The sequence below is a fragment of the Ipomoea nil genome, unplaced genomic scaffold, assembly GCF_001879475.1.
Source record: "Ipomoea nil cultivar Tokyo-kokei standard unplaced genomic scaffold, Asagao_1.1 scaffold3169, whole genome shotgun sequence".
Taxonomy (NCBI): domain Eukaryota; kingdom Viridiplantae; phylum Streptophyta; class Magnoliopsida; order Solanales; family Convolvulaceae; genus Ipomoea; species Ipomoea nil.
This window is the reverse complement of record NW_017619597.1, coordinates 1,317,260-1,343,481: the sequence shown is the minus strand read 5'-3', so window position 1 is coordinate 1,343,481 and position 26,222 is coordinate 1,317,260. Positions and strand designations below refer to the sequence as shown.

Below are 26,222 nucleotides of genomic sequence, written 5' to 3'. Positions count from 1 at the left end.
TAACTTAACTACACATCAAACTGTAATTAGGTCATCGAATTAAAATAAATAAAAAAATAATTGGATCCTTACACAAGACAAACTCATACAATTCAATCAAAAATGACATGTTAACCTGAAAATATGGTGACGTGACGATTACCGAATTTAAAAGTAATTTTTTAAAATAATTTTAAATAAAATAAATATTTAAATTAAAAAAAACCACGCCGGAGACGAAGAAGTCTTCGCCTCCGGCTAGGTCCCTTCGTTTCCTGGCCGGAGACGAATGTACCTTCTTCACCACTGCCTTCAAACTCTTTGGCATTCTCCGGCAACTCATCTGTTTTACCACTGATTCCCTGTCCATTGAAAATATAAGAGAGAATATTTGAGTTTATAAGGCCATGGTTAGACTAGCTAATTATTAGTGTGGTTTGACCCATGTACATTATAGTCCAGTGACCGAATGCTCTTACACTAGAGGCGTCCATATTTTTCCTTTATTCGTTCAACAGCAGCAGCCTTTGTGTCCTGCACTGCTTCATTAACTTGATCTTCATCATTTTTGACCTTCATGCAATTAAAGTTCCCTGAAAAATGAAGATGACAAGTGAAAGGTCCTCTACTACTCCCATTTAATTTCTACAGCCATTCGTGTCGTAAACAAACAAACCTCTCATCGCTTTAAAGAAATTCCCCAGCTTCTGTTTTAGTGCAGCAAACATCGAATTTCCTTTAGCTTTACCCAAGTTCTCATCTTCAAACTCTGTGTCCCAAGGAAAATTGGGAACTGAAAAGATTGTTGACAACTCTTCAATAATTTCTTGTGGATCTTCAGTTGCTAGATTCTTTGCTTTGTGTCCTTTGAAGAAAGAGCCAAATGCACCCTATTTTTCAAAAGCAATATGAGGGTGGTTTCCTATAGAATCATGCATACTTCAAAAAAGTTGGGAAAATCTACCTTTTTCTTTTTTGTATGGATGACGGGTGCTGAAATAGGCCCCTTTCCATCCTTTATCTCTGTATCGAAAACTTGGGATGCAAGTTTCAGAGACCTATAGAGGAACAAGAAAACATCCCATGCAGCAATAGCATAATAATGGAGCCTATTTTGTAATTCGGTTTAAAAGAAAAAAGGAACTAGGAAATGGAGTACCTGTAGGAATCCCGGACTGAAACTGAGATGAAAAACATTTCCTGATCCTTGTCCGCCTTTTCAAGAAGGAATTTTTCAGATTTGTTGTGAGATTTCAAGTTTCAAGCATTTACAATGTTATTGAAAAAACATCAAACTTAGGGTGATGTACCACTATGAGGTCACCACTTTGCGAAGAGCATATGGAAGTGTCGGAAATTGAGTTTTGTTTTGGAGTTGATAATGTGAGCCCTCTTACTGAAGTTTCTTTTAGAACGGATAGCTCTGGAAGGGATCTGACGTTTTTACAACATAGTTAGCACCGGATTCAAAAACATGCTCTCTAGTCTCTACTCACCGGATAAATATGACAAGAAGATCGAAAAAGTTGGAGAGATTTTGAAATAACAAGTTCTTGCTTAGATTCAATCAAATAGAAGCAACTTCATCCTCCCCAAGTGACAGATCTATGAACAAACTTAATAAGTAAAGCATAATTCAGTGGTACTAACAATTCACATTAATCTCCTAGCTATTCTATGAAAAAAGCAAAACCGATCCTTCCTACGATGGTATTTCTGTTCCAAGGTATATGTCACACACTTAGAATTTCGACAAAGATCACAGAGAAGAGATAAGGAAACCGAGAAGAGAAATAGGGTTTGAGAAGAAATTGGGGAAAGGAAAATTAGGGTTCTTGATTTGTAATCATAAAAAACATAAGAAAAATATCTTACAAAACTCAATAATATAAAAGACAACTATGCTAATGCTTCCAAGAATCCCTAACAAACTCCGGATTCTTCGCATTTGTCCTCTTCATGCTATCCATTTCCCAGAAACGCCAACGTCTGAGGTAGTCTCAACCGCCAACCCCCTAACGACGTCGTTCCTTGCTTATTCAAAAACGGCCTCCAACGGCTAGCTTCATACGACGCTGTGTGATTAAGTGTTAACGGCTAATAGGTTCATCTGCGAACGACGACGTATTGGTCCTCTGACTTTCAACACTTAGCTTCTGATAGAGCTTCTTCTTCTGATCAGCAATTCCCAATCCAATCTTTATGTTTCCTTCTTTCATGTCAAGGGTCATGACATTGCCCTCCCCTTCATTGGATCCTTGTCCCCAAGGATAAAAATTTGGGAATTGTTTGGTCACATGGTGATAATTTTCCCATGTAGCTGCTTCCTTAGGCAAATTTGCCCATTGTACTAGAATCTCCACTTCAGCTGCATTGTGTCTCTTCACCATTCTCTTCCCCAGGGCAGCCACAGGATGAGTCAAGACCATTCCCTCTGCATCTGTGGAGGGCAATTTTGCTTGTGGTTCCACCCCAGCTCCTATCCTCTTTTTCAGTAATGAAACATGAAACACAGGATGGATGACAGCCTCCCCAGGAAGCCTCAGCTTATAGGCTACTTTGCCAACTTTTTCAATAACTTCATAAGGTAAAATCTGGAAGTTAGCTTGATGTTAGACCTGACAGCTACAAAAGTATGTTTATAAGGCTGTATCTTCAGGTAAGCCCAATCCCCTACTTCAAAACTCCTTTCACTCCTGTGTCTGTCAGCTTGCTCTTTCATCCTGGCTTGTGCCTTTAGTAGGTTTTCCCTGAGTATTGCTATCATTGTAGCCCTTTCCTTGAACCAATCTTGGCCTTCCCCTTCTGTGATCACATTAAAAGTCAAGGAGGGAGGTGCATATCCATAAAGGGCCTGGAATGGTGAGCACTGCAGAGATGTGTGGAAGTTTGTGTTATACCAATGCTCAGCTAAATGCAACCACTTGATCCAAGTCTTAGGCCTATGAAAGACCATACACCTCAAATAGGTCTCCACACACTTGTTCGCCCTTTCTGTTTGTCTATTTGATTGGGGATGATAGGAGGAAGACATACTCAGGTTAACTTGCATCTTTTTGAATATCTCTTTCCAGAATCTGCTAACAAAAACCTTGTCCCTGTCACTGACAATATCTTGGGGAACACCATGGAGCTTATAGATGTTCTCCATGAACAAATTAGCCACCATTTCAGCTGTATAAGGATGGGCTAGGGCTAGGAAGTGACTATACTTGGTAAACCTATCCACCACCACCATAATGACATCTTTCCCCTGGGACTTAGGCAAGCCTACAATGAAGTCCATTGAAATGCTTTGCAAGCCTGTTCAGGAACTTGCAGAGGTTGTAGTAGCCCAGGGTAAGCCACATTTTCCTTCTTACATCTTTGGCATACATCACAAGTTTTGACTGCCTGGATCACCTCTCTCTTCATGCCCTTCCAATAAAACAGCTGCTTAAGCCTATGATATGTCACTTGCTGCCCAGAATGACCACCCATGGGGTAATTGTGCATCTGATTCATCAATTTACTTCTCAGATCACCTGTGCTCCCAATATATATCCTCCCTTTGTATTTGATCAACCCTTCCTGGACAATCAGTGTTGCATCTGCTTCTGCTACAATCAACTGCTCTGTCAAGACTTTGGCAGCTAGTTCATCCTCATCATAGCTTTTTAGGAGGTCCTCAATCCATAGAGGCCTAACAGTTGAAATTGACATGAGCTCATTTGGTTCCTCACCCCTTTTCCTGGAAAGAGCATCAACCACACAATTCTCCCGACCCTTCTTATACTGTATTTCATAACTCAATCCCAATAACTTGGTGAGGTCCTTCTGTTGCATGGCAGTAGTTATTTTTTGTTCCAGCAGAAACTTTAGGCTTTGGTGATCAGTCCTAATGATAAAATGTTTCCCACACAAGTAAGGCTTCCACTTATCTATGGCATTAATTATAGACAAGTATTCCTTCTCATAAATGGATAAGCCCAAATGCTTAGTTCCAAATCCCTTGCTAAAATGATACGGCCCAACATAATGAAGATCCATTAAGAGTACCAATTGGGCCAATCACAAGGCCCATGTCCAAATAATTAAGATAACTCTTCATTGGTTATGTTCAAAGATGGTGGAAATCCAAGTCAAGCCCAATTGCAAAAGATGAAGAAGAAGTCAAGGCTTTTTTTTTATAATTGTTTAAGTGCTAATTTTGGGGATTAAATTAGGCCCAAATCAGCTCTATTATTTTTGGGCATTATTATTTTAAATTGTTTGACATTAAAGAGAAAACACTAGTTTGTATTTAGAAAGGATTTCTTAAATCCCTTTCTAAATAGGACTATATTTACTTGCTTTCTAGATTAAGTTTTTGACTCTTTTTCCCATTGTATTTAGGATTACAATGCTGCCCTATAACCTATAAATAGGGCACGTCCATATCAGTTTTAAGGAGACTTTAATTCAATAAAATTCTTAAGTTTTTCTTTACACTTGTGTAAGAAACCTTATGGCTAATTGTCGACTCAATTAGTGTTAGTCGTGGACTCGACTAGCAAATTGATTCGTGGACTCGAATCAATCTTCCTTTCTTCAACCTTAGATTTAGGTTCGTGGACTCGTTCTTGAATCGAAGGAAACTAGATCCGACTCTAGTTGATTGAAGATTGCACCATCGAGGTACTTGAAGCTACAATGAGATTCTTCTAAGTCGTTGAGGATTCGAGACAAAGGGTTTCTCGTGAGGTCTAAGGTATTTTGATCCATCTCTATCTTTACTTTTGAGAGCATTCTTGGGACAATATTCCATCTTATTTGAACCTTAGACTAGGTTCGTATCATAAAATAAGCTACTGACTTTCCCTCTTGCATAAGGACTGCCCCCATCCCTTTGTGGCAAGCATCAGCCTCTACTACAAACCCTTTGTTGAAATCAGGTAAGGTCAGCACTGGGGATGTGCACAAAGCCTGTTTCAATTCCTCAAAGGCAGCTTCTGACTCCCCACTCCATTGGAAAACATTCTTCTTTAACATATCAGTGAGTGGCCTACTTATGGTACCATAAGATTTGATAAATCTCCTATAGTACCCTGTAAGTCCCAAGAAACCCCTCAACTCTTTGATGTTAACTGGTTTAGGCCAAGCTGCCACAGCAGATAGCTTCTCAGGGTCAGTTTGCAAGCCTTTTTCAGAAATTATATGCCCTAAGTACTCAACTTCTCCCTTAGCAAATGAGCATTTGCTAAGCTTGGCCAGCAACTGATTACTTCTCATAAGTTCCAAAACCTCCCTTAAATGCTTCCAATGACTTTCTAGGGTAGGGCTATGCACCAATATGTCATCAAAGAAGACAAGAACAGATTTTTTAATCAATAGCCTAAAGACATGATTCATAAGAGCTTGGAATGTGGTTGGGGCATTGGTTAGCCCAAAGGGCATTACCTTAAACTCATATAATCCTTGATGTGTTCTGAAGGCTGTCTTATACTCCTCCCCTTCTTTCATCCTCACCTGGTGATAACCAGCCCTCAGATCCAGCTTGGTGAAGACCTTAGATCCTTTTCAAAAACCTCCTTTTGAATCTGCCATTTCAACCCCTTACACACTGAATCACAAGTCAACTTAGCTCTATTGGCCACTGTCACTATGAGGGCCTCAGCCTTGTCAGGCACAATCCTCAATTGGTCAAGCACCTTAGAATCAACAAAGCTATGGGTGCTGCCACTATCCACCAATATGGTAACTGTTTGCCTACTAATAGTGCCCAACAACTTAATGGTGTTTAACCCCTCTCCCCAATTACAGCATTTAGGTCACCTCAACCACCTCCTTCTCAGGTGTTTCTAATGCATCAGATTCCACATCCTGGTCCCCTTTAAACTCCTCTTCATTTCCCTGGAATTCAGCTCCTTCTATAATGTTGAAGGTGGGACCCTTACATCTATGCCCAGGGCTCCAAGGTTCCAAGGTTCAAAGCACCTAAAGCATCTATTCTGCTCTCTGAGTTGTTCCCTGAATCTATTGATTTCAAGGGTTGTGGCCTGGGTTTGGGGGGTGTTTGAAGCTGTGGTTTTGGTGGAGTTCTGGCTGGGTTGGGGTTTATTTGGTTCACTTTGCCTAGAATTGAAAGTTCTGGTAATTGGTTGGGTTCTTTGGGCAGTGTAGGATGGTTTTTGGGTAGAATGGGAAAGGGTTTTCTGTAGTTCACTCACTTTAAGGCCCTTCTCAAACTGCCTAGCCAACCAAATGGCATCCTCCAAGTTAGTAGGCTTAGATGTTCTCACAAAACATCTAAGCTGCTGCTTCAATCTCACAATAAAACTGTCTAGGAAATATTGATCTGTCAAATATGGATAAATCTGCAACAACAAGCCTTTGTACTCCTCATATTTGTCAGAGAAATCAATCACATTACCCACTGTTTAAAGTTTGAAAACTCTTCCATCACATCCACATTACTTTCACAAAACCTTTTACACACTGCCCTAGCAAACATAATCCACTGGAACCCTTCCCTTAGGCCATTGAGGTATCCCTCATACCATAGGGCCACCTTCCCACTTAGATTCACACATAGAACATGCATAATTTCATCCCTGGGAATCCTAGCTAGCATGAAAAATCTCTCACATCTCACCACCCACAACCTGGGATTTTCATAATCAAAAGCAGGAAACTCATTTTTGTACCTCATCATTTGTTCACCCCCTTGGTTGTTCTGTCCTTGTCTTGCATCAAAGTGAACCCTTCTTGGCATCCAAGGTCTGTCTGCTCTCATGGGGTTCACATATTGACCAAACTGGTTCTCACCATGGCCTTCATCCTCATCAGAGACCTCTTGCAGCTCAGATGGATCCTCTACTGCAGGCTCCTTGCCTGGTCTCCTCCCAAGGCCAGCACTTTCCTCCCCAGGACTGGGATGTGGAGGATGAGCCTGACCATGAACTGAAGAAGGCTCTGTCGATGGTGGAGGAGGCCTATTGAGCCTTAGTAACTCCACAATCTCATCTTTCCAGCCCACCATGTGAGCTTTCAGTTCTTGAAAGGAGTCCTCCATTGTCTGCAATCCAGTGGCAAGCTTCCCATTTTACTCTATCATCTGAGCCTCCAACCGCCTCATTCTATCTTCCATTGATGAGGTAGGAAAGTGGGCTCTGATACCAAATGTCACACACTTAGAATTTCGACAAAGATCACAGAGAAGAGATAAGGAAACAGAGAAGAGAAATAGGGTTTGAGAAGAAATTGGGGAAAGGAAAATTAGGGTTCTTGAGTCGTAATCATAAAAAGCATAAGAAAAATATCTTACAAAACTCAATAATATAAAAGACAACTATGCTAATGCTTCCAAGAATCCCTAACAAACTCCGGATTCTTCGCATTTGTCCTTTTCATGCTATCCATTTCCCGGATTCTTCGTATTTGTCCTCTTCATGCTATCCATTTCCCAGAAATGCCAACGTCTAAGGTAGTCTCAACCGCCAACCCCCAACGACGTCGTTCCTTGCTTATTCAAAAACGGCCTCCAACGGCTAGCTTCATACGACGTCGTGTGATTAAGTGTTAACGGCTAATAGGTTTATCTGCGAACGACGACGTATTGGTCCTCTGACTTTCAACACTTAGCTTCTGATAGAGCTTCTTCTTCTGATCAGCAATTCCCAATCCAGTCTTCATGTTTCCTTCTTTCATGTCAAGGGTCATGACAGTATACTTCTACTTGTTATGGGTCAAAGATTGATGTTTCAGAGGTCTAAATAAGCACTCATACATCGAGATTTTCAAATTGTTAAGAGTCCCACATCTATAAAATAAGAGAGAACATATGTGTTTATAAAGTCATGTGTTAAACTAACTAATTGGTTGGATTTAATGTTTTAGTGTGGTTTGACCCATGTGCATTATAGCCCAGTTGGTATGAGTCCCTTTGGTCCCAAACCGAATCTGTGCAGGAAATGCATTTTCAAGAAAGAGGAGAAAATACCTTATTTCAACTTTTCCATTTGAAAAGAGAAGAATGAGACGAGCCTGAGGACCATCAAAAGTGGAAGCCCAGCAGCAGCAAGAAGAGGAATCGAACTTCGTTTCGTAGAGCACTTTTTTATCTCCCTGTGTATAAATATATGGGAATGAATTTGCACAAGCCTAATTTATATTATGTTAGATATCCAAGTAACATGCCCGCTTACCTGAACTACATGCTCCAAGGAATACACATAAACAGCTTTTTCAGAACAGAGTAATACTAGTGGTAGCCTTGAGGCATCAGAATTCCCCTTATCTGTGTTCTTGCAATCTGAAATGCTAGATCCACTACTGGACTTTTCCTGTGCACCTGTAAAAGCCAAGATCGAAGAGAAGATCGAAAACTGTATACTTACTGATTTGTGTAATTCCATGAATAATGTCGAAAAACTAGACACTTGGAATACTAAAAAATTACCAATAATCTGCATAAATAGAGCTCGGGAGGTCTTCGTAGGATGAACTATACTAGGGCTTAATATGTTCCCCGTCTCACCATCAAGAGCCAACACTGATGAATCTCTTGTAGCCACCACTAGAACATTCTTCTCAAACTGTGAAGAGATGATATCTGGGCATGTGCAGTGTTTATTTCCTATGCTCCTTTCATACCTTAAGCTCAGGCCCTCAAAATCAATTAGTGAGACCTGTATATAAAACCACTTAGAATTGGAATATCAAATTTAGACATTGAGCTAACATGACGACGCAAAGTTTGAGCATGCAAGGAAGTCTGTAACACCATCAGATAAACAGTGTGCTATTCCTCCAATAACAGTACTTTACTAACACAGTATAAATCATTCTATTCTTGCAATAACGGCCCAACCAAATAGTAGGAAAAATAAGAAATGTAAGAAAGAAGGCTCACGTATCCAACAGATCCAACACAAAAACTTTTTCCATTTGGGTTCACAGTAATAGAAACTACAGCTCCTTTAACCTTCACAAGCTTAAGACTTTTGATAATTTGATTGCTACCGCTCTTTGCATCTGGGGCAAAGGCCTTGGATATATATTTATAAATACGAATCTGCAAAACACATACGTGTTAGATGTTAGAAGTAAGCTCTAATGCACTAAAATCTACTCCCATATTCTTTTCCTTTGTCAAAAGTCGAACATCACCATTCCACTTTGATCACCGGAAATAAGGATATCTAAGTTGTGGACAAGGCACAATGCTGTCACTGGCACACCACTTAAAACAAAGTTGTCTTCGCTCTGCGTGGTGATATAAGATTGTATTAAGCCTTATTTGAAAAAAAAACAAAAATAAAAAAGTGCAGTAAACCAAACAGGCTTCATTATCATCCGAATGTTGTAGAGTTCTTTGGCTCTTTCTACCTGTTGAGTGAGTGATACAATTGGAAGCAAGAGTGGGCATGATACATCCCAAAAATTTATGGCTCCATTACTATGCCCTGTTATGTACAAGTTCTTAGCCTTTGAACACTTGACCGAACACGCTGAGTTAGAACTAGTTCCACCTTCGTCCTTCCTCTTAAAAGGAAAAAGAGGAAATATATCTTTGGTCAGGGGATTACAATCCTGCATAACAAAGAAACAGAGAGCCAAAGTTTTCCGTTGTCCTTGCAAACATGATATATGGCAGAAAGTACGAGAAAAAGTACATACCTGATTCCCTGAATGTGACATGTATGGGTTATCTGTTATGAGTTTTGCAACGGTGATGCTAGAATCAACAAATGGCAACTTCGCCCATATTTCCTTTGGGGGTGAAGGTGGGGACTTGGTCCGGAATTTCAACAGGTACCTTTCTACTGAACTATCATCATATGCATAAACAACACCCGACTTCCCAAGCAAAAGGAATGCATCGTATTTCTGCTTGCTTGGTGCTTTAAAGCTTGAAATAATCTCCATATCAAGACAATACTCAGGTGGACGAAGTCCCAACAAAATTGTGGGTGATTCATTATCCTCATTCAGTAAAACTACCTACAAAATAAGTATTGTTCTGCTCAGAGACAATTGATTATTATATTTTATAAACAATAGACTAGAATACGAATATGATATTAGTCAATAGTTCCATAAAGAGAATGTGAAGACTAGAGGTGACAATATGAATGTTCTAGAAGTACTAGATCAAATGGGGATATGGCCACCATGAATAGAATAAAAATGAGAACTAAAAGAAAAGGAAAACTCACTTGTGATAAGTGCTCATTATCAGAGAAGCCTGTAACATACACTCGACTTGCTTTCCCATCTGCATAAGCCCATCTTAACTTGGCTATAGGGATATTCATTGATTTATATCCAATATTCAGTTTACGATGAGCATTTGGAGGGGTAAAAGAAGACTCTTTGAAAGATTCTTGTTCACTTTTCAAATTCAAAGCAGCTGGAATGGTCCAGATAATTATATCTCCATTGCTGTATCCAACAACTAATTTAGTTCCATTAGGGCAAGCCCAACAAGCTGATGTTGCTTTTTTAGCATCATGATATACTGATTGCAGTGCATTTTCTTCAATTTTAAAGATGGCTTTGCTTTCTTGAACTGCCCACAATATAATGACACCATCTCGAAAAATAATCAGAACCCTGCATCAACAGAAAATTTCACACGTATAAAAGGGTTTGACTATCAAATGATGTGATACATGCTGGGATGTGTGATTATTTAGGAAGTCTTATTTTATAAGAACTTTTTTTTTTTGAATGCTACTGACTCTATTACATTGTAGTATCTGTTCAAACATACTTTATCAACCTAATGAAGCACAAAGAGTCAACAACGCCTCCACTGAAGCTCAATCTCATGACCTCCCATATGGGAGAGGTCACTACATGCCATCTGAGCACAAGGTGCTTGGCCTTATTTTATTAAAACTAAATTGCATAGTTTAGATATTAAGAAACTATAAATAGTTAGTTAGCTTATTACATAGTTTAGTTATTTGGAAATTACTAAATAATGATTTAGCTTGAGTGTTATTTGGAATACTAGATGTTCTAATCTCTGTATTCCATACAATTGAGTCAAGAGTATACACATATTTATACTAGGCTATGCACACTAACTATGGTAAGGATCAATAATATCCCTAAGATATTATACACACTATCCCTAAGATATTATACTGAGATCATATCAAATATTCTTCTACCATATAATGTCTAACACTCCCCCTCAAGTTGGAGCATAGATATTGATAATGCCCAACTTGTTACATAAGTAATCTATTCGAGGCCCATTCATAGCTTTTGTAAAAAGATCTCCTAGCTGTTCTCCTGTCTTCACAAATCCAGTAGAAATTAAGCCTCGTTGTATCTTTTCACGAATGAAATGACAATCAACTTCAATGTGCTTGGTTCGTTCATGGAAAACAGGATTGGCTGCAATATGGAGAGCCGCTTGATTGTCACACCATAGCTTCGCAGGAATAGAGGCCTTGAGCCCTATTTCATCGAGAATGTGATATATCCACAAGATTTCACAGGTTGCCTGTGCCATTGCTCTATACTCTGACTCTGCACTCGATCGTGAGACAACATTTTGCTTCTTGCTCTTCCACGAGATCAAGTTTCCACCAAAGAAGACACAAAATCCGGTTGTAGACCTCCGATTCTCCTTAGACCCTGCATAGTCTGCATCTGCAAAGCACTCAATGTTCATATGTCCATGGTTTTGATATACAATTCCACGTCCTGGAGCACCTTTCAAGTAGTTCAGGATTTGTTCAACAGCTTTCCAATGATCAATAGTTGGAGATGCCATAAATTGACTTACAATACTTACTGAGTAAGCAATATCAGGACGAGTTACAGTCAGATAATTTAGCTTACCAACCAATCTTCTATATCTTTCTGGATCATCAAATAGCTCCCCCTCTGATGTCAACTGTGAATTAGGGATCATTGGAGTATTGCATGGCTTAGCTCCTAGTTTCCCTGTTTCTGTCAATAGATCAAGTATATATTTTCTCTGGGAGAGAAGTATACCTTTCTTACTCCGTATTACCTCAACACCTAGAAAATATTTTAATGTACCAAGATCTTTAGTCTGAAATTGACTATGAAGAAAGGTCTTAAGAGATACAATACCAGCGGTGTCACTTCCAGTGATGACAATGTCATCCACATAGACAACTAATAAAATAATGCCTTTCTCAGAGCGTTTATAGAAGACAGAATGATCAGACTTTCCTTTTATCATGCCAAACCTCTCAATCGCTTGACTGAATTTCCCAAACCATGCACGAGGGCTTTGCTTAAGGCCATACAAAGATTTGCGAAGTCGACAAACCTTACCATACTCCCCCTGAGCAACAAACCCAGGTGGTTGCTCCATGTAGACTTCTTCTTGAAGCTCACCATGTAGAAAAGCATTTTTAATGTCCAGTTGATGTAAAGGCCAATTAAATGTAGCAGCCATAGAAATAAGCAATCTGACAGAGGTCAATTTTGCAACAGGAGAAAATGTGTCAGAGTAATCAATACCATAAGTTTGGGCATACCCCTTAGCAACTAGACGAGCCTTCAACCGAGCTACAGATCCATCAGGGTTAACCTTCACCACGAACACCCACTTGCACCCAATGGCCTTCTTCCCTACAGGTAAATCTACCAAGTTCCACGTACCATTGAAATCCAAGGCATTCATCTCCTCAATCATAGCGTTACGCCAACCAGAATGGGACAGTGCTTGTTTGACAGTTTTAGGAATTTGTATAGAGTCAAGAGAAGCAATAAAAGAGCAGGAGATATGGGGTAAGTGGTTGTAAGAAACAAACGATGAGACAGGATAAGTACAAGTTCTTTTACCTTTGCGTAGGGCTATTGGCAAGGTAGCTGGATCAGACGACGAAGAATCCGGCTCAGGACATGAATCTGGCGTATTGTCAGGAACCAAAGTAGTGTCGGGATTCGGGTTAACCTCTTTTGGAACAGACTGGTGTTTACGAGAATATACCTGAGTAATTGGTGGTCGGGAAGGTGGAATAGAAGCGGAAGCGGTGGTAACCGTATAGATGAGAATATCATCATCACTGTCGCCATGGCTTTCTGAATTTGAAGAAGGTGAGAAGGAAACATCTTCATGGAAGGTTACATCAATAGACACGAGATATCTTCCCGTTGACGGACAATAACACCTATACCCCTTTTGAACACGAGAATATCCCAAAAAGATGCACTTTAAAGATTTAGGATCTAATTTCGTGATATGGGGCCTTACATCTCTCACAAAGCAAGTACATCCAAATGTTTTTGGTGGAATAGGAAATACAGATTTGTGAGGGAAAAGACACTGATAGGGTGTTGTACCATGTAAGACCGAAGACGGCATACGGTTGATCAAAAAACAAGCAGTAGAGACTGCATCAGCCCAAAAATGTTTTGGAACCCACATTTGGAACAGGAGAGCCCGAGCAGTTTCTAGTAAGTGCCTGTTTTTGCGTTCAGCAACCCCATTTTGAGATGGGGTGTCAACACAGGAAGATTGATGTAAAATTCCATGTTCAAGCATATAAGAGGAAAAGGGTTCAGAAAAATACTCTTTAGCATTGTCACTTCTCAATACACGAACAGGTATATTAAATTGTGTTTGTATCTCAGCACAAAAAGCACGAAAATGGGAAAATAATTCAGAACGACTCCTCATAAAATATAACCAAGTCATGCGAGAGAAGTCATCAACGAAAGTAACAAAGTACCGAAACCCGGTTTTGGACATAACACGACATGGACCCCAAACATCAGAATGAACTAACTCAAAAGGAGCACGTGCTCGTTTATTGACTCTAGGACTTAAACTAACTCGATGATGTTTAGCAAATTGACAAGACTCACAATTTAAAGAGGACACCTTACTAAATTGCGGACACATCTTTTTCAACAATGGTAAGGATGGGTGCCCTAAACGACAATGGACTTCCAACGGAGTACCCATCCCAAAGCAGGCAACAGTTCTCGGTATACTGGAATCAAGAATATAGAGGCCACCAGACTCATGCCCTTTACCAATAATCTGCTTCGTCGTAAGATCCTGGAACATGCAGTGAGTGGGAAAAAAGGTTACGGAACAATTTAGAGCATTAGTGATTTGACTAATAGAGATCAAATTAAAAGACAAGTTAGGAAGGCTCAAGACCGAGGATAACGGGAGATCAGGAGTCGGATTAGCAGTGCCAATCCCAAGCACCCTAGAAGTGGATCCATCAGCTAGAGTGACATGGGAAGTTGAAGGAGAAGATTGAAAGGTAGATAGGAGGCTAGAGTTACCTGTCATATGATCCGTGGCTCCCGAATCAATAACCCATTTGGAAGCTGAAGAGACGAGGCAAGTGTTGGGATTACCTGAGGTGGCAGCCGCTACAGTTGAGGGAGATGATGAGGATTCTTGGTACTTCAGGAACTTAGCATACTCATCTGCAGAGAATACAACCGTTTTCTCACCATGAGTATCAGAAGACACCATATTGGCAGACCGATTGCCCTGATTTCTATTTTGAAGCTTTCGGCAATCCTTCTTCATGTGCCCCGGTTTCTGACAGTAATGGCAAATGATTGGATTATACTGCTGGCCATGAGGATCCCTATTGTGATATGACGACTTCACAGGCTCCCCCTTTGACTTCTGACTGACAAGAACACTACTCGACTGAGGGGGTTGATAGGTCTCTGTGCGTAATACTCTAGAGAATACATCAGATAGGGATTTGAGCTCCTCACTGGATAATATCTGGGACTTGGCTGGTTCTAGTCGAGGATGAAGACCAGCCAAAAAACTCATGATGGCCATTTGTTCTCGCTGTTGTTGCTGCACCTTTATATCCGTTGTGAACGGCATTAATTCATTAAGAGCCTCATATGTTTTCTTGAACTCCATAAAATAAGTCTGTAGAGGTTTGTCAAGCATGTCGGCCCTATAAAAAGCCTTACAAACATCATAGATTCGAACAATGTCGCCCTTACCCGAATACAAAAAATTAAGATAGTCTAAGAGCTCTTTGACAGTTTCACAATGACTAACAAAACCAAATATTTCAGATTCAATTGAGTTCCGTATTTGAAGAAATAATTTAGCATCATCAGGCAACCAAGTTTGCTTAGCTTTGTCATCCTCGGGTGGGGTGGCAGTCATATGGGCATCTTTGTCAATACTACGTAGATATATTTTAATGGTTCGTTTCCAATCCAAATGATTTGAGCCATTTAATTTGTGTTCTGTGATTCTTGCATTAACTGGAAGAATATCGGACACAACTATAGACTTAGGCTTAGACATTAGGCTATCCAACAAGAAGATATCTCAAATCAGACAACCAAACTTCCAGAATCAGACCTCTAAGCCACAACAAACACACAAACAGCCACACAACTTCACTGTCTTGCAAAGCAAAAAATAAGAGGGATATTACCGGGACCTCCAATGCCAAAACCGAGCCTAGAGCAGCGACGTAGACGACTGGGCGACCTCGGGAAAGTAGACCGGAGTGGATTCCGGCGCCGGAGTGACGCACACGCGCCGGCGCGTGGACAGCCGGCGATGGACGAAGGCGGCGCGTGAGGGCCACTCGCCGGGCGAAATCACGTCGAATTCAGCAGTCCGGCCTATCGGCGACCGGCGACTCTGCTCCTGATGGTGGTGACGACAAACGGCCGGCGACAATCCCGACCCAAACCTCCACCGTGCGCAGAAGCAGAAAGAGGGAAAAAAAAAAAAAAAATTCTGTGTTTTTTTTTTCTTTATGTGGCTCTTGATACCATGTTCTAATCTCTGTATTCCATACAATTGAGTCAAGAGTATACACATATTTATACTAGGCTATGCACACTAACTATGGTAAGGATCAATAATATCCCTAAGATATTATACACACTATCCCTAAGATATTATACTGAGATCATATCAAATATTCTTCTACCATATAATGTCTAACACTAGACAAGCAGAAATTTAATCCCAAAGAAGGGACTAAGGGAGTTTTAGGTCTCAAGCAAACCAAAGATTTTCTTTTCTTTTTTTCCTTCTTTTCTTTTGTGTTTTCTTGCCCATGACGAAGAACCCATCTCATGATGTTTGAGGTTAATCTGAACCTATCCAGAAATTCAGTATTCAAGATGCCAAGGAGAAAAGGTTAATTCAATAAATGGAACTTTTTAAAAATCTCCAATTTTCACCTTTCTTATGTTGAACAAGTATGTTGGTCAATAAAAGACATGATTTGGTTGCCAAAGTATTATATGTTAACAAAGAAACTGATGTAAAACATTTAATCCAGAGCAAGACTAATTCAATGAAACAGGAAACTTTGCCTTCAACTGCCACTCATAAAAGTTCTCAGTTAAGAAGTATATTTTGGTAGATAAAAGAGTTAAAAAATCTGCAGCAAGAATGATTAGGAAACTGCAGATATGGAAAAGCTACCTCTTAGTTTCTGCTGTAGGTTGAGGCAGGATTTCAACTATGCCAATGTCCCCAACTTTATTTGAATTCCCTATATGAGGATTACATATTGGTCAAATATCAAGTATCGCATAAAGGGTAATGGAGACTTGAAGAGAAAGTGCTCGTTTGATAAGTAAGGATATAACACACACATCTGTATTTGGTGAGCAAGTATCTCTGTATTCTATCATGATAGTGAAGATGAATAATGAAATTAGGTATCATTCTCACCATGGGATTCTGAAAAAGGTATACGATATTTCATCCTCACTACATTGCACAGTTCTTTTTCAAACTCCAAAACCCAAACATAACCTAGAGAATCTCCAATATACCTGTCAAAACACATGAATTAGAAGCTACATTACTAACATAAAGCCTATGGGGCTGGGGCTAGGTCTAGGGCAGAAACACTTACATATATGGTGTATGTTGAATAATTTTAAAAGAGGTGATATCCCTCTTAAACTCATGAATATTTGACAAAGACTTCTGGTCTACATTCCAAACCTGAACATAAGAGATCAGATTAAAGTTGTTCATTTTGACACATGGATGAAAATGAGATACTAGAAGAAAGGGATTCTATTGAATGACTTGCCTCAATGTGGTTATCAACATTTATCTTAATGAGAAAGCCTTGGTTTTCCATAAACTGCAAGACAAGAAGAATCAATTAACTGAATTCTAAGCAATATACTATGTGCTAATGATACCAAGAAATCAACTTTTGGTCTTTGATGGCCAGGAAAGACAAGTAACTGATAGGATAAATATGTTATACTTCATATTAAATGACAACCTGCAAGAATTTGCTTGGTACTATGTTAGGAGATTCCAGTAGAGCTTGGGCACCATCTTTTCCAAACAATTTGATCCTGCCATCTCTGCAAGATGACCACCAAACTTTTACGGGCACTAAACCTAAGAATGATCGTCTCTAGGCAAATTAAAGCGCCTAAGCAGCAGAATACTTACTTGGTTGAAAGGGCAAGAATTTTCTGAATGGAGTCATAAGCCAACAGAAGAGCTCCCGGTGGAACTCCATAATGATATGCTAAACGGGGGTTTACATTTAAATTCCCTACAGACTGCAAACAAATACTCCCTAGTTTTAAAACTTAATTACTTATTAATAATACTAATAACTAGAGTAAAAATTTACACCAGGACTATGTGGTCCAATGATACCCGGGTTGGACTTCCATTTAGAAGATTGTGAATTCAAGCCTCAGTGGAGGCGTTATTAGCTCTTTGTGTTTTAGTAGGCTAGTAGCATTCAAAAAAAAGAGTAAAAATTTACAATTATATTTGAATCGCTTTTAAAATTCGGTGAAAAAGAAAATTTTAATTTTTGTATTTTTTGACAATTATACTAATTATAATATCTAACCTCTAACATAATTCAATTCTCTTGATTTATGTATTAATTTGTGACTATATGGTTTTTAATGGACATGACCCACCATAAAATCAGGTTGAAATTGGGTAATGGGTGCGAAAAGTGGATTGAATTAATAGGGCATAGAGCCCTTGAATTAATACAAACGAGATGCAAATGTATAATAAACAAAGAGAATGATTTGACCCAAGGGGCCACCACTGCTAACTAGCGGACTGCAAAGACAACTAACGTGATGTGTCGTTGACTGAGGGAGAATTCAAGAGAGAGAGAGAGAGCTTGTGATGATTATTTGGAACGGAGACCCATTCCCTTTTACACTACTCCTAGGGTCGCAAGTCACGGACAGGTGCGGGCCACAACTCTTTGCCCTCCTTCACTGTACACGTGTCCCACAAGGTGTCGCCCTCTCCAGACAAATATCTTTCTGCACGCCACATTCTAATCATCGCCAATTGCATCGCTAATTGCCTAAGCGATTTACCCGCTCGAGTGGTTCGTCCGATCGCATGAGCGATCCGCCCTTCTGCCACTCACCTGGGTGATCTGTCATAGCCGTCGAACCAAGCTGAGGCCCTCTGATTGCTGATGGACGGCCAAGGTGCTCCAACAAGGGACTAAAATGCGCCAATACCGGGACTAAAATGGGTGATTTTTTTTTGCTAAATTAAAGCACCGGACATTAACAAAACAATCAAATTTTCTTATATTTAATAATAAAAACAATAGTTTACTATTTAAATGAAAGGATTTAATAATGTAGAAATTCTTATTTTGTCGTTGACATTCGGACGGAAGTTTAGAATTTTGTTTGGACTGATTAGTCCCATAATTGATATTTATAGAGATTTGAATTGTTGCTTATGCGCATAAATTTAGGGTGTTGATTGTTAATCATAGTCTTGATCACTTATTTCACATATTTTCTATGGCTAAGATATGTCTTTAGTAATTATGTGAAATGGTGTTCTCATGTGAATGCATACATTTATTTCATTCTGGTGCATTTCCAAACAATGTGTGGTGCATTTATGCATATCAAATTGTGCAATCTGCACCGACCGCACGGGAAATCCTGTCATCATTTGAACCAGTATCCACACACACAAACATATTTTGGATTCTTTATTTTCCTGTCTCTTTTCTCTCTCATATCTTTTTGGGATAGAGTACAAATAAGCCACTGAACTATTTGAAAAACATTAATTAAGTCACCAAACTCAAATAACCCCCAAATAAGTCATTGAACGCAGAAAAAAAAAAAAGAGTAATTAACATTTTTAACAAGTTAACTTCAAGTTTTTTATAACTGAATTGACAAATGTTTATTCTATTTACGTTTTTTTTTTTTTTTTTTATAAAATCCACCTACATAGTAATATATTTTAAAGTAATTATAATCAAAATAATTTTGTCTTATCTAGATTTAATTTATTTATTTATTATTATTTTTAAACAGAAGATCCAATGAAAAATAATAATAAAGAAATAAATCAATCAAATCTTTATCTAAAAATAAAAATAAATAAATCAAATCTTGACAAGACAAAACTATTTTGATTATAATTACTTTAAAATATATTACTATGTAGGTAGATTATAATAAAGGAAACGTAAATAAAATAAACATTTGGCAATCTAGTCAACAAAAAACGCAGAGTTAACCTGTTAATTGCTCTTTTTTTTTTTTTTTTTTTTTTTTTTTTTTTTTAGGGGTTCAATGGCTTATTCAAGAGTTATTTGAGTTCGATGAGTTAATTGATATTTCTCAAATAGTTCATTGGCTTATTTGTACTTTATCCCTATCTTTTTCAAATTATTATTATTATTATTACCACCCAGAGCATTTGGGAGGGTGTAAATAATGGTAACTCAACTGAACATGAACCACAGAGGCTAAACCTTTGCTCACTGCACACAAGGAACCCCCCTCACTTTGAGAGGTAGCTCCCACACTGCCGTTGGTGAGACTCGATCCCTGATCATTCTTCCAAAGTTTCACCACACTGCCCATGCGGGTTACTACTAATTAGTATTGTTGTTGTTGTTGTTGTTGTTGTTGTTGTTACTACTAGTAGTAGTAGTAGTTGTTGTTACTACTACTAATTGTTGTTGTTGTCGTCATCTTATAATAAATAATATGCTCATTTTTAAGAAAATGAATCCAACAGAAAAAATTCGATTTCTTAACTTTAAGCTTTAAAAAAATGATAATTTTCTAAACTTCAACCAAACACCAAATTTTTTTTTTTTTTTTCAAAAAATTAGTCATTTTCTAGAAATTATTTTCCAAGATTTTAAAATGGACCCTAAATTTATAATTAACCTACTGGGCAGTTTTTTTTTTTTTTTTTTTTAATTTCAAAAAAATTAAATTAATATAAAAAACATGATCCATAAGATCAACATAAATGGAAGGTCTGGATAAATTCCCACTTTTTACATGAGTGTTCTAAATGCATAGATTTGGGATCAAATGCGGTCAGGTTGCTAGGTGTGATTGTGCGGACGGTGCAGACAACACTGGTGCATTTGAAAATGCTTGACAGTGCATATCAAAAGTTGAAAATTAATTAAAATGGGGAAAACCTGGGTCATTTTTTGTAATTTTCACGGTGCATTTGAAAATGTTTGATAGTACATTTAAAATGGTTGACGGTGCATATCAAAAGTTGAACATCAATGAAAAGTTTGAAAATGAGAAAAAATGCGGTAACATTTTAATAATTTTTTGTAATTACAATGGTGCATTTTATAATGCTTGACGATGCATTCGATGATAGCTGAAAGTGTATTTAGAAACTCTTATGGTGACATGGGGAGAAATGTGATAAAATCATGTAGTGCCGGTGCATTTGAAAATGCTTGACAGTGCATCTACACGTTCGCACTTGGAGACCTGTCCACACCTTGACTTGGGCCTATAAAGTGAGGACTTATTTGACAGTGCATCTACTTAGTCGTTGATAGTTGCTGAGAAATAATGGGAAAATAGGCGAATTTATTTTATAAATATTACAAACTTGAATACTTACATTAATTATAAAATTGACTTATGTTTTTTTTTTTTAAATTACTAAAATCCTCAACCATGGATGAGCTCTGATAGGCGGTTGTGATCAGTCATCACTTTTTACATGGGAGAATTATTCTAATTTAAACTTACGCTATAGATCTGCTAGAATTATCATTTTTGTCTTGATGTATCATCATTTTATTAGATAATTAGATATATAAACTCTTTGTAAACTCAACGTGTAGTTAGCTAATTTTTGAACTGCGTATAGGACACGTAGTTGAATATAATTGTTTTGTGATTAGTGTTGATGAAATAAGATTGGTCAAAAATTAATCGGAAGGACCAAATGCAGCAAAAATATAATAACCAAACACTAAATGAAAAAAAAAAAAAAAGTTATGGATAAAATTTGAAAAAAGTGTAATAGTCATAAAAACTGAAGATTTGCTTAAGTTTAAAGGTATTTAATGTGACAACTAATCATCAAGACTATGTGGTTTAATAGTATTTGGATTGAACTTTCATTTGAAAGGTTGTGAGTTTGAGTCTCGGTAGAGGCGTTATTGGCAAGTACGTGAACAGCTACTATAGGCACAAGTGTCAAATAGGCCTATCAACTACTAGGAAGTGCTCAATTTTCACCATGAACTAAATTAAGTGTCAAATAAGTCTATCTACCAGCTAAATTCATTCAATTGGCCTTTTTTACAGGTTACCAACAGGTTGCCTATTTAATTATTAAAATAAATAATTAAAATTTTGCAAAAAAAATAAATAATTAAAAAAATTAAAATTAAAAAAAAAAAAAAAAGAGAGAACAGGCGAGGACAGCCGGTGGCTGCCATTTCAAAGACAGCCGTGGCTGTCCGGCGAGGACAGCCGGACAGCCACGACTGTCTAATATGAGGTCCAGATCTGGACCTCATATTAGACAGCCACGACTGTCTTTGAAATGGCAACCACCGGCGAGGACAGCCGGTGGCTGTTTTTTTTTTTTTTTTTTTTTTTTTTTTTTTAATTTGTTTAATTATTTATTTTAATAATTAATAGGCAACCTGTTGGTAACCTGTAAAAAAGGCCAATTGAACAAATTTAACTGGTAAATAGACCTATTTGACACTTAATTTAGTTAATGGTGGGAATTGAACACTTTGCCGTAGTAGATGGGCCTATTTGACACTTGTGCCGCTACTATATTATAATAAAATCAGTATTATTTAAAAAAAAAATGACAACTAATCAATAAAAATATATTATATTAGTCAAAAAATATATAGGATATTTATTGAGTTAATACTCAAAATCGTCCTCGACTATAGTGGTTTTTCTCAATTTCGTCCTAAACGATTTTGGTGACCTAATATCGTCCCAGACTTTTGTGTTTCGCGCAATTTAGTCTCAGACTTTTGTGTTTTTGCTCAATTTAGTCCCTCATTTGTTATTCTGTCCATTTGGTGTTAAATAAATATTCAATTAAGTAATTTTAATATTGGCATCTCTTTACTCATAGACATGTGAACTGCGAAATTCCTTTTTTTTTTTACGAATTACTCCCAGAATTACTCATAAAACTGCGAATATAAAATTTGATTTGCAGGTCCGGGAGTAATTCTGGGTGTAATTCGTACAAGAAAGAGGAATTCCGCACTTCACAAGTTGAAAATAAAGAGAGATCAATATTGAAATTACTGAATTGTCCCTTTATTTAACACCAATTTGACGAAATAACAAATGGAGGACTAAATTGAGCGAAACACAAAAGTCTGGGACGATATTATGTCACCAAAGTTGTTTAGGATGAAATTGAGAAAAATCACTATAGTCGAGGACAATTTTGGGTATTAACTCGATATTTATTATTGTGAACGATTTGAGACAACAACTATATGAATGCGTCAACTTCATTGATTCATATATTTAGGGAGGAGAGGGCAGAGCAGTACTGACCTTCTTGGAAGAAGCCTTCTCTACGTGTTTGTTCTTGGAGGATTGCATAATTTCATGGATCCTTTCCAATTCAGTCAAATGCTAATCACCCTCAATTCATCTGGAAATTAAAGATGAACCAACTTTACTCAGCCTCAACAAATTCTAGAAGCAATTCAAGGGCGCCATTCTCATAACTTTCGGAACAAATATTCTCTTAAACCTTCCGGTTTCAGTTTAGATTTGCATATACTTTTTTTCTTTTTGAGAAAGATTTGCATAATACTTAATACAGATCCAAATACAAAAAATTCAAATTCAATTGTATATTTAGGGAGAGAGAGAGAGCAGAGAAGAGTGCTGACCTTCTTAGTGAAAGAAAGAAGCCTTCTCTACGAGTCTCTTTTAGAAATCAATTTACTTACAAATGTTGTGAGTAACAAGCTAGTATTGGATCAGTTTGTATGAACATATCTTAGTTAGTAGTATAAAAATAAAAAAATAAAAAAATAAAAAAAGAGCAAGCTATTACTGGACCCAGTCCGTCAGTTCTTCGTTGGCAACCACCCCGGCAATGGTACATACAGTACTCATATCACAAGACATACAGTACTCTTATCCACCCGCTGACTTTGCTAAGCTAGTAGAACTCAGCTGAGTCACCTGGAAAATTAAAAAAAAAAAATTGTTTCTTGAATTTCCAATTAACAACTAACTCAACTGGAACCAACCAATTGATTTTACATTCTTCCAAGTTTGGAATGATATTTTACTATTGACAACTAACATCCCAACACAAATCATTTATGCTTTTAAGTAGCATGCATCAAACCTTAAGTAACACACACACACACATATATATATATAGACAAGAAGATAAAGTGCAAAATGTCTCCCAAGTGAAACATGCAGATTAATGCTACAAAATCAACAGCCCAGATTGAAGATAAATTTTTTTAAAAAAAAACGCAATAGCATTATGGTAATTTTGCGTATTATTGTTGAAAACTTAAGGTGTGTAATTGTAAAGTTTAGGTGCGTAAGTTCAAAGCTTAAGGTGCATCCCTTTGATACATAAGGTGCGTCAGTTCTACACTTAAGGTACATAAGTTCTACACTTGAAGCGTCATTTTAACACTTAAGGTGCGCCAATTCAACCTTAAGGTGCGTATGTTTAAAGTTTAAGGTGCGTCAGTTTAAACCCTAAGACGCTATGTTTGAACCTTAGTCTAGAGTCCCTTTGACATACCTGAGAACTCATTTGAGTGTCACTCAGTGCCCAATGTTTGGAGAGTGCATGAACTGACAAAGGAGAGATCCGGACGAGTGACGATTAGGTACTGAAGTGCCCCAACAAGGTTGTGGTACTGCTTAGCATTTTCATATGGTTGACTTGTGGTTGTTGCATTTAGCTTACTGTTAACTATAATTAGGGTTGAGATGGGTTTGCAATGTTCCATTCCTAACATTTTGAGTATTTCAATCATATATCTTCTTTGTGACAGGATCATAGCCCCCTAGTTATTAATTGTCACTATTCTTAGAAAGAAGCTCGATGCTCCCATATCTCTTATTTTGAAGACATCAGTTAGCCTGTTTTTAATATAGAAGTCAAGAGACCTTTATCACTGCCCATTATTAGTATATCATTAACATAAACTAGTAAATAAATTTGAGTGTTAGCAGCTAAATAGATTAAACAAAAAAAAAAAAAAAAAGACATTAGTTTTTGAAGCCTTGAAAGTTGATTGAAAGTAAGCAGTCATTTAGACGTTTGAAACATGCACGAGGTGGTGCTTGTTTCAAACCATAGAGTGATTTCTATAGTTTGCAAACATGATTAGAAAAATCTTTGTCTATGTACCATGGCGGTTGATTCATAAAAATATTCTCACTTAGGGAGTCATTGTGGACATGCATCAAGTTGGCGAGTTGACCATTTTTTTTATTTTTATTTTTTTTATGGCAAGAGATAAGAGAAGTCTTACTGGTTGTTGGATCTTAGCGCTGCACTATGCGTCTATGCTTACTTCTCAGTGGGTCACTCATCTTGTAAGTTAAGCACGCTTAATCACAGAGTTCTTTGGTTATCTGGTTGACATATCCTACTTAAAACCAATTATTTGGTTATCTGGTTGTCATATCCTACCTAAAACCAATTTGTGATAAGTAGGTGGACATTAACCATTTAACCATATCAATCCATGGTAAGCTACAACGCCACATCTTTGATTCTGCAAGCAGTCCAATTAAAACCTTGACTTTGCCAAGATACTCACTCGTAGTGGAATCCCCTTGACGACTCAGAGTATGTGGCCATGAGGGGGACCCAAACACAACTTCAATAGTTGTAATAGGGCCTGGGACGTGGCATGTCCTGCAACAACATACATAATTTCATCAGACAAAGACGTGATGAGTATGGACAAAATAGAGAAATTTTGACGGACCTAATTTTCAACCGCTGGATTAGTTAAAACGGAACACCTATCCGGAGTAACAAAAGAAGCCAAGTACAAGAGCGTACCATCAACATATCCACTAAGATTTTTACCGTGAAGAAAAGGAACAAGTTGAGTTTTCCAAAATAAATAATTGGAGGAGGTAAGTTTGAGGAAGATAAAGTGATGAAGTATTTATTTGGGCTAGAGGTGGGTTGGGAGCCACGGATCGTTTTGTTCTACCATATGAGAGCAAGAATTTTTAGAGAGAGTTTTATTATTGATCAATCATATCTACAAAGTACATGATGGTATTTATAATGATACAAAAGATAGTCATAGCTAAAGCTAACGAGTAAAAGTAGGATTACAATAATATTCAAAGATAAAGTAAGAATTCTAAAACTGATAAAATACATAGTCCTAATACATTTGTTTATACATTATATCTATTGATATAAAAAATTAACAAAAGAAAACAAAAAAGTACTTCTAATAATACAATAAATAATTAACTTTTTTTGGGAAGAATAAATAATTAACTTTTAATTTTAATTTTTTTCTGATATGATAATTGATAAGTTTTATTTGTCAGGGCAAGCTTTGAAGACAGCAAATATTGTCCCTGTAACCCCAAGCATATCTTGTCACGTTAAGCAGGCATACAAGACAAGAAGTACTTTCTTCGTTTCATTACTAAACGTTAATTTATGGTTCGCACATAAAAATTAAAATTTGAATACATTACAATAGAGTTAGTAGTTAGTACTATTCAAGAAAAAAAAAAAAAAAAATTTCAACAATATTCCTTCGACTATATTGATTTTTCAAAATTAGTCCCCGATTTTTAATTTGGACACTATAGGTCCCTTGACTTTTAATTTCTTTCCAATTGAGGTCCTTTCGTCAGAATACAGTTAATTGGACTTTAAATAAAGGGGTAAACTCGTCATTTCACCTGCCTATGTATTATTCTTCGTATTTCTCCCTTCGTATTTCGCTGATATACCTTATAAACATCTCAATAAT

At 37.5% G+C, this 26,222-nt stretch overlaps 1 protein-coding gene across 1 annotated transcript; it reads right to left on the bottom strand.

Moving 5' to 3' along the window:
* Window positions 1–104: 104 nt before the first annotated feature.
* Window positions 105–23,200, bottom strand: LOC109167711. Its single transcript, XM_019316805.1, has 22 exons — window positions 23,118–23,200; window positions 22,774–22,873; window positions 17,384–17,496; window positions 17,208–17,292; window positions 17,007–17,060; window positions 16,824–16,915; window positions 16,637–16,740; window positions 16,385–16,454; window positions 10,158–10,554; window positions 9,619–9,942; window positions 9,328–9,531; window positions 9,109–9,204; window positions 8,852–9,013; window positions 8,399–8,627; window positions 8,145–8,290; window positions 7,940–8,064; window positions 1,290–1,413; window positions 1,139–1,194; window positions 944–1,037; window positions 656–869; window positions 459–572; window positions 105–341 (listed from the first exon to the last, which is right to left on the bottom strand). The coding sequence occupies exons 2-21, from the start codon at window positions 22,819–22,821 to the stop codon at window positions 460–462; spliced, it is 2,850 nt and encodes a 949-aa protein (XP_019172350.1). The 5' UTR covers window positions 22,822–22,873; window positions 23,118–23,200; the 3' UTR covers window positions 105–341; window position 459.
* Between the last annotated feature and the right edge of the window lie 3,022 nt (window positions 23,201–26,222).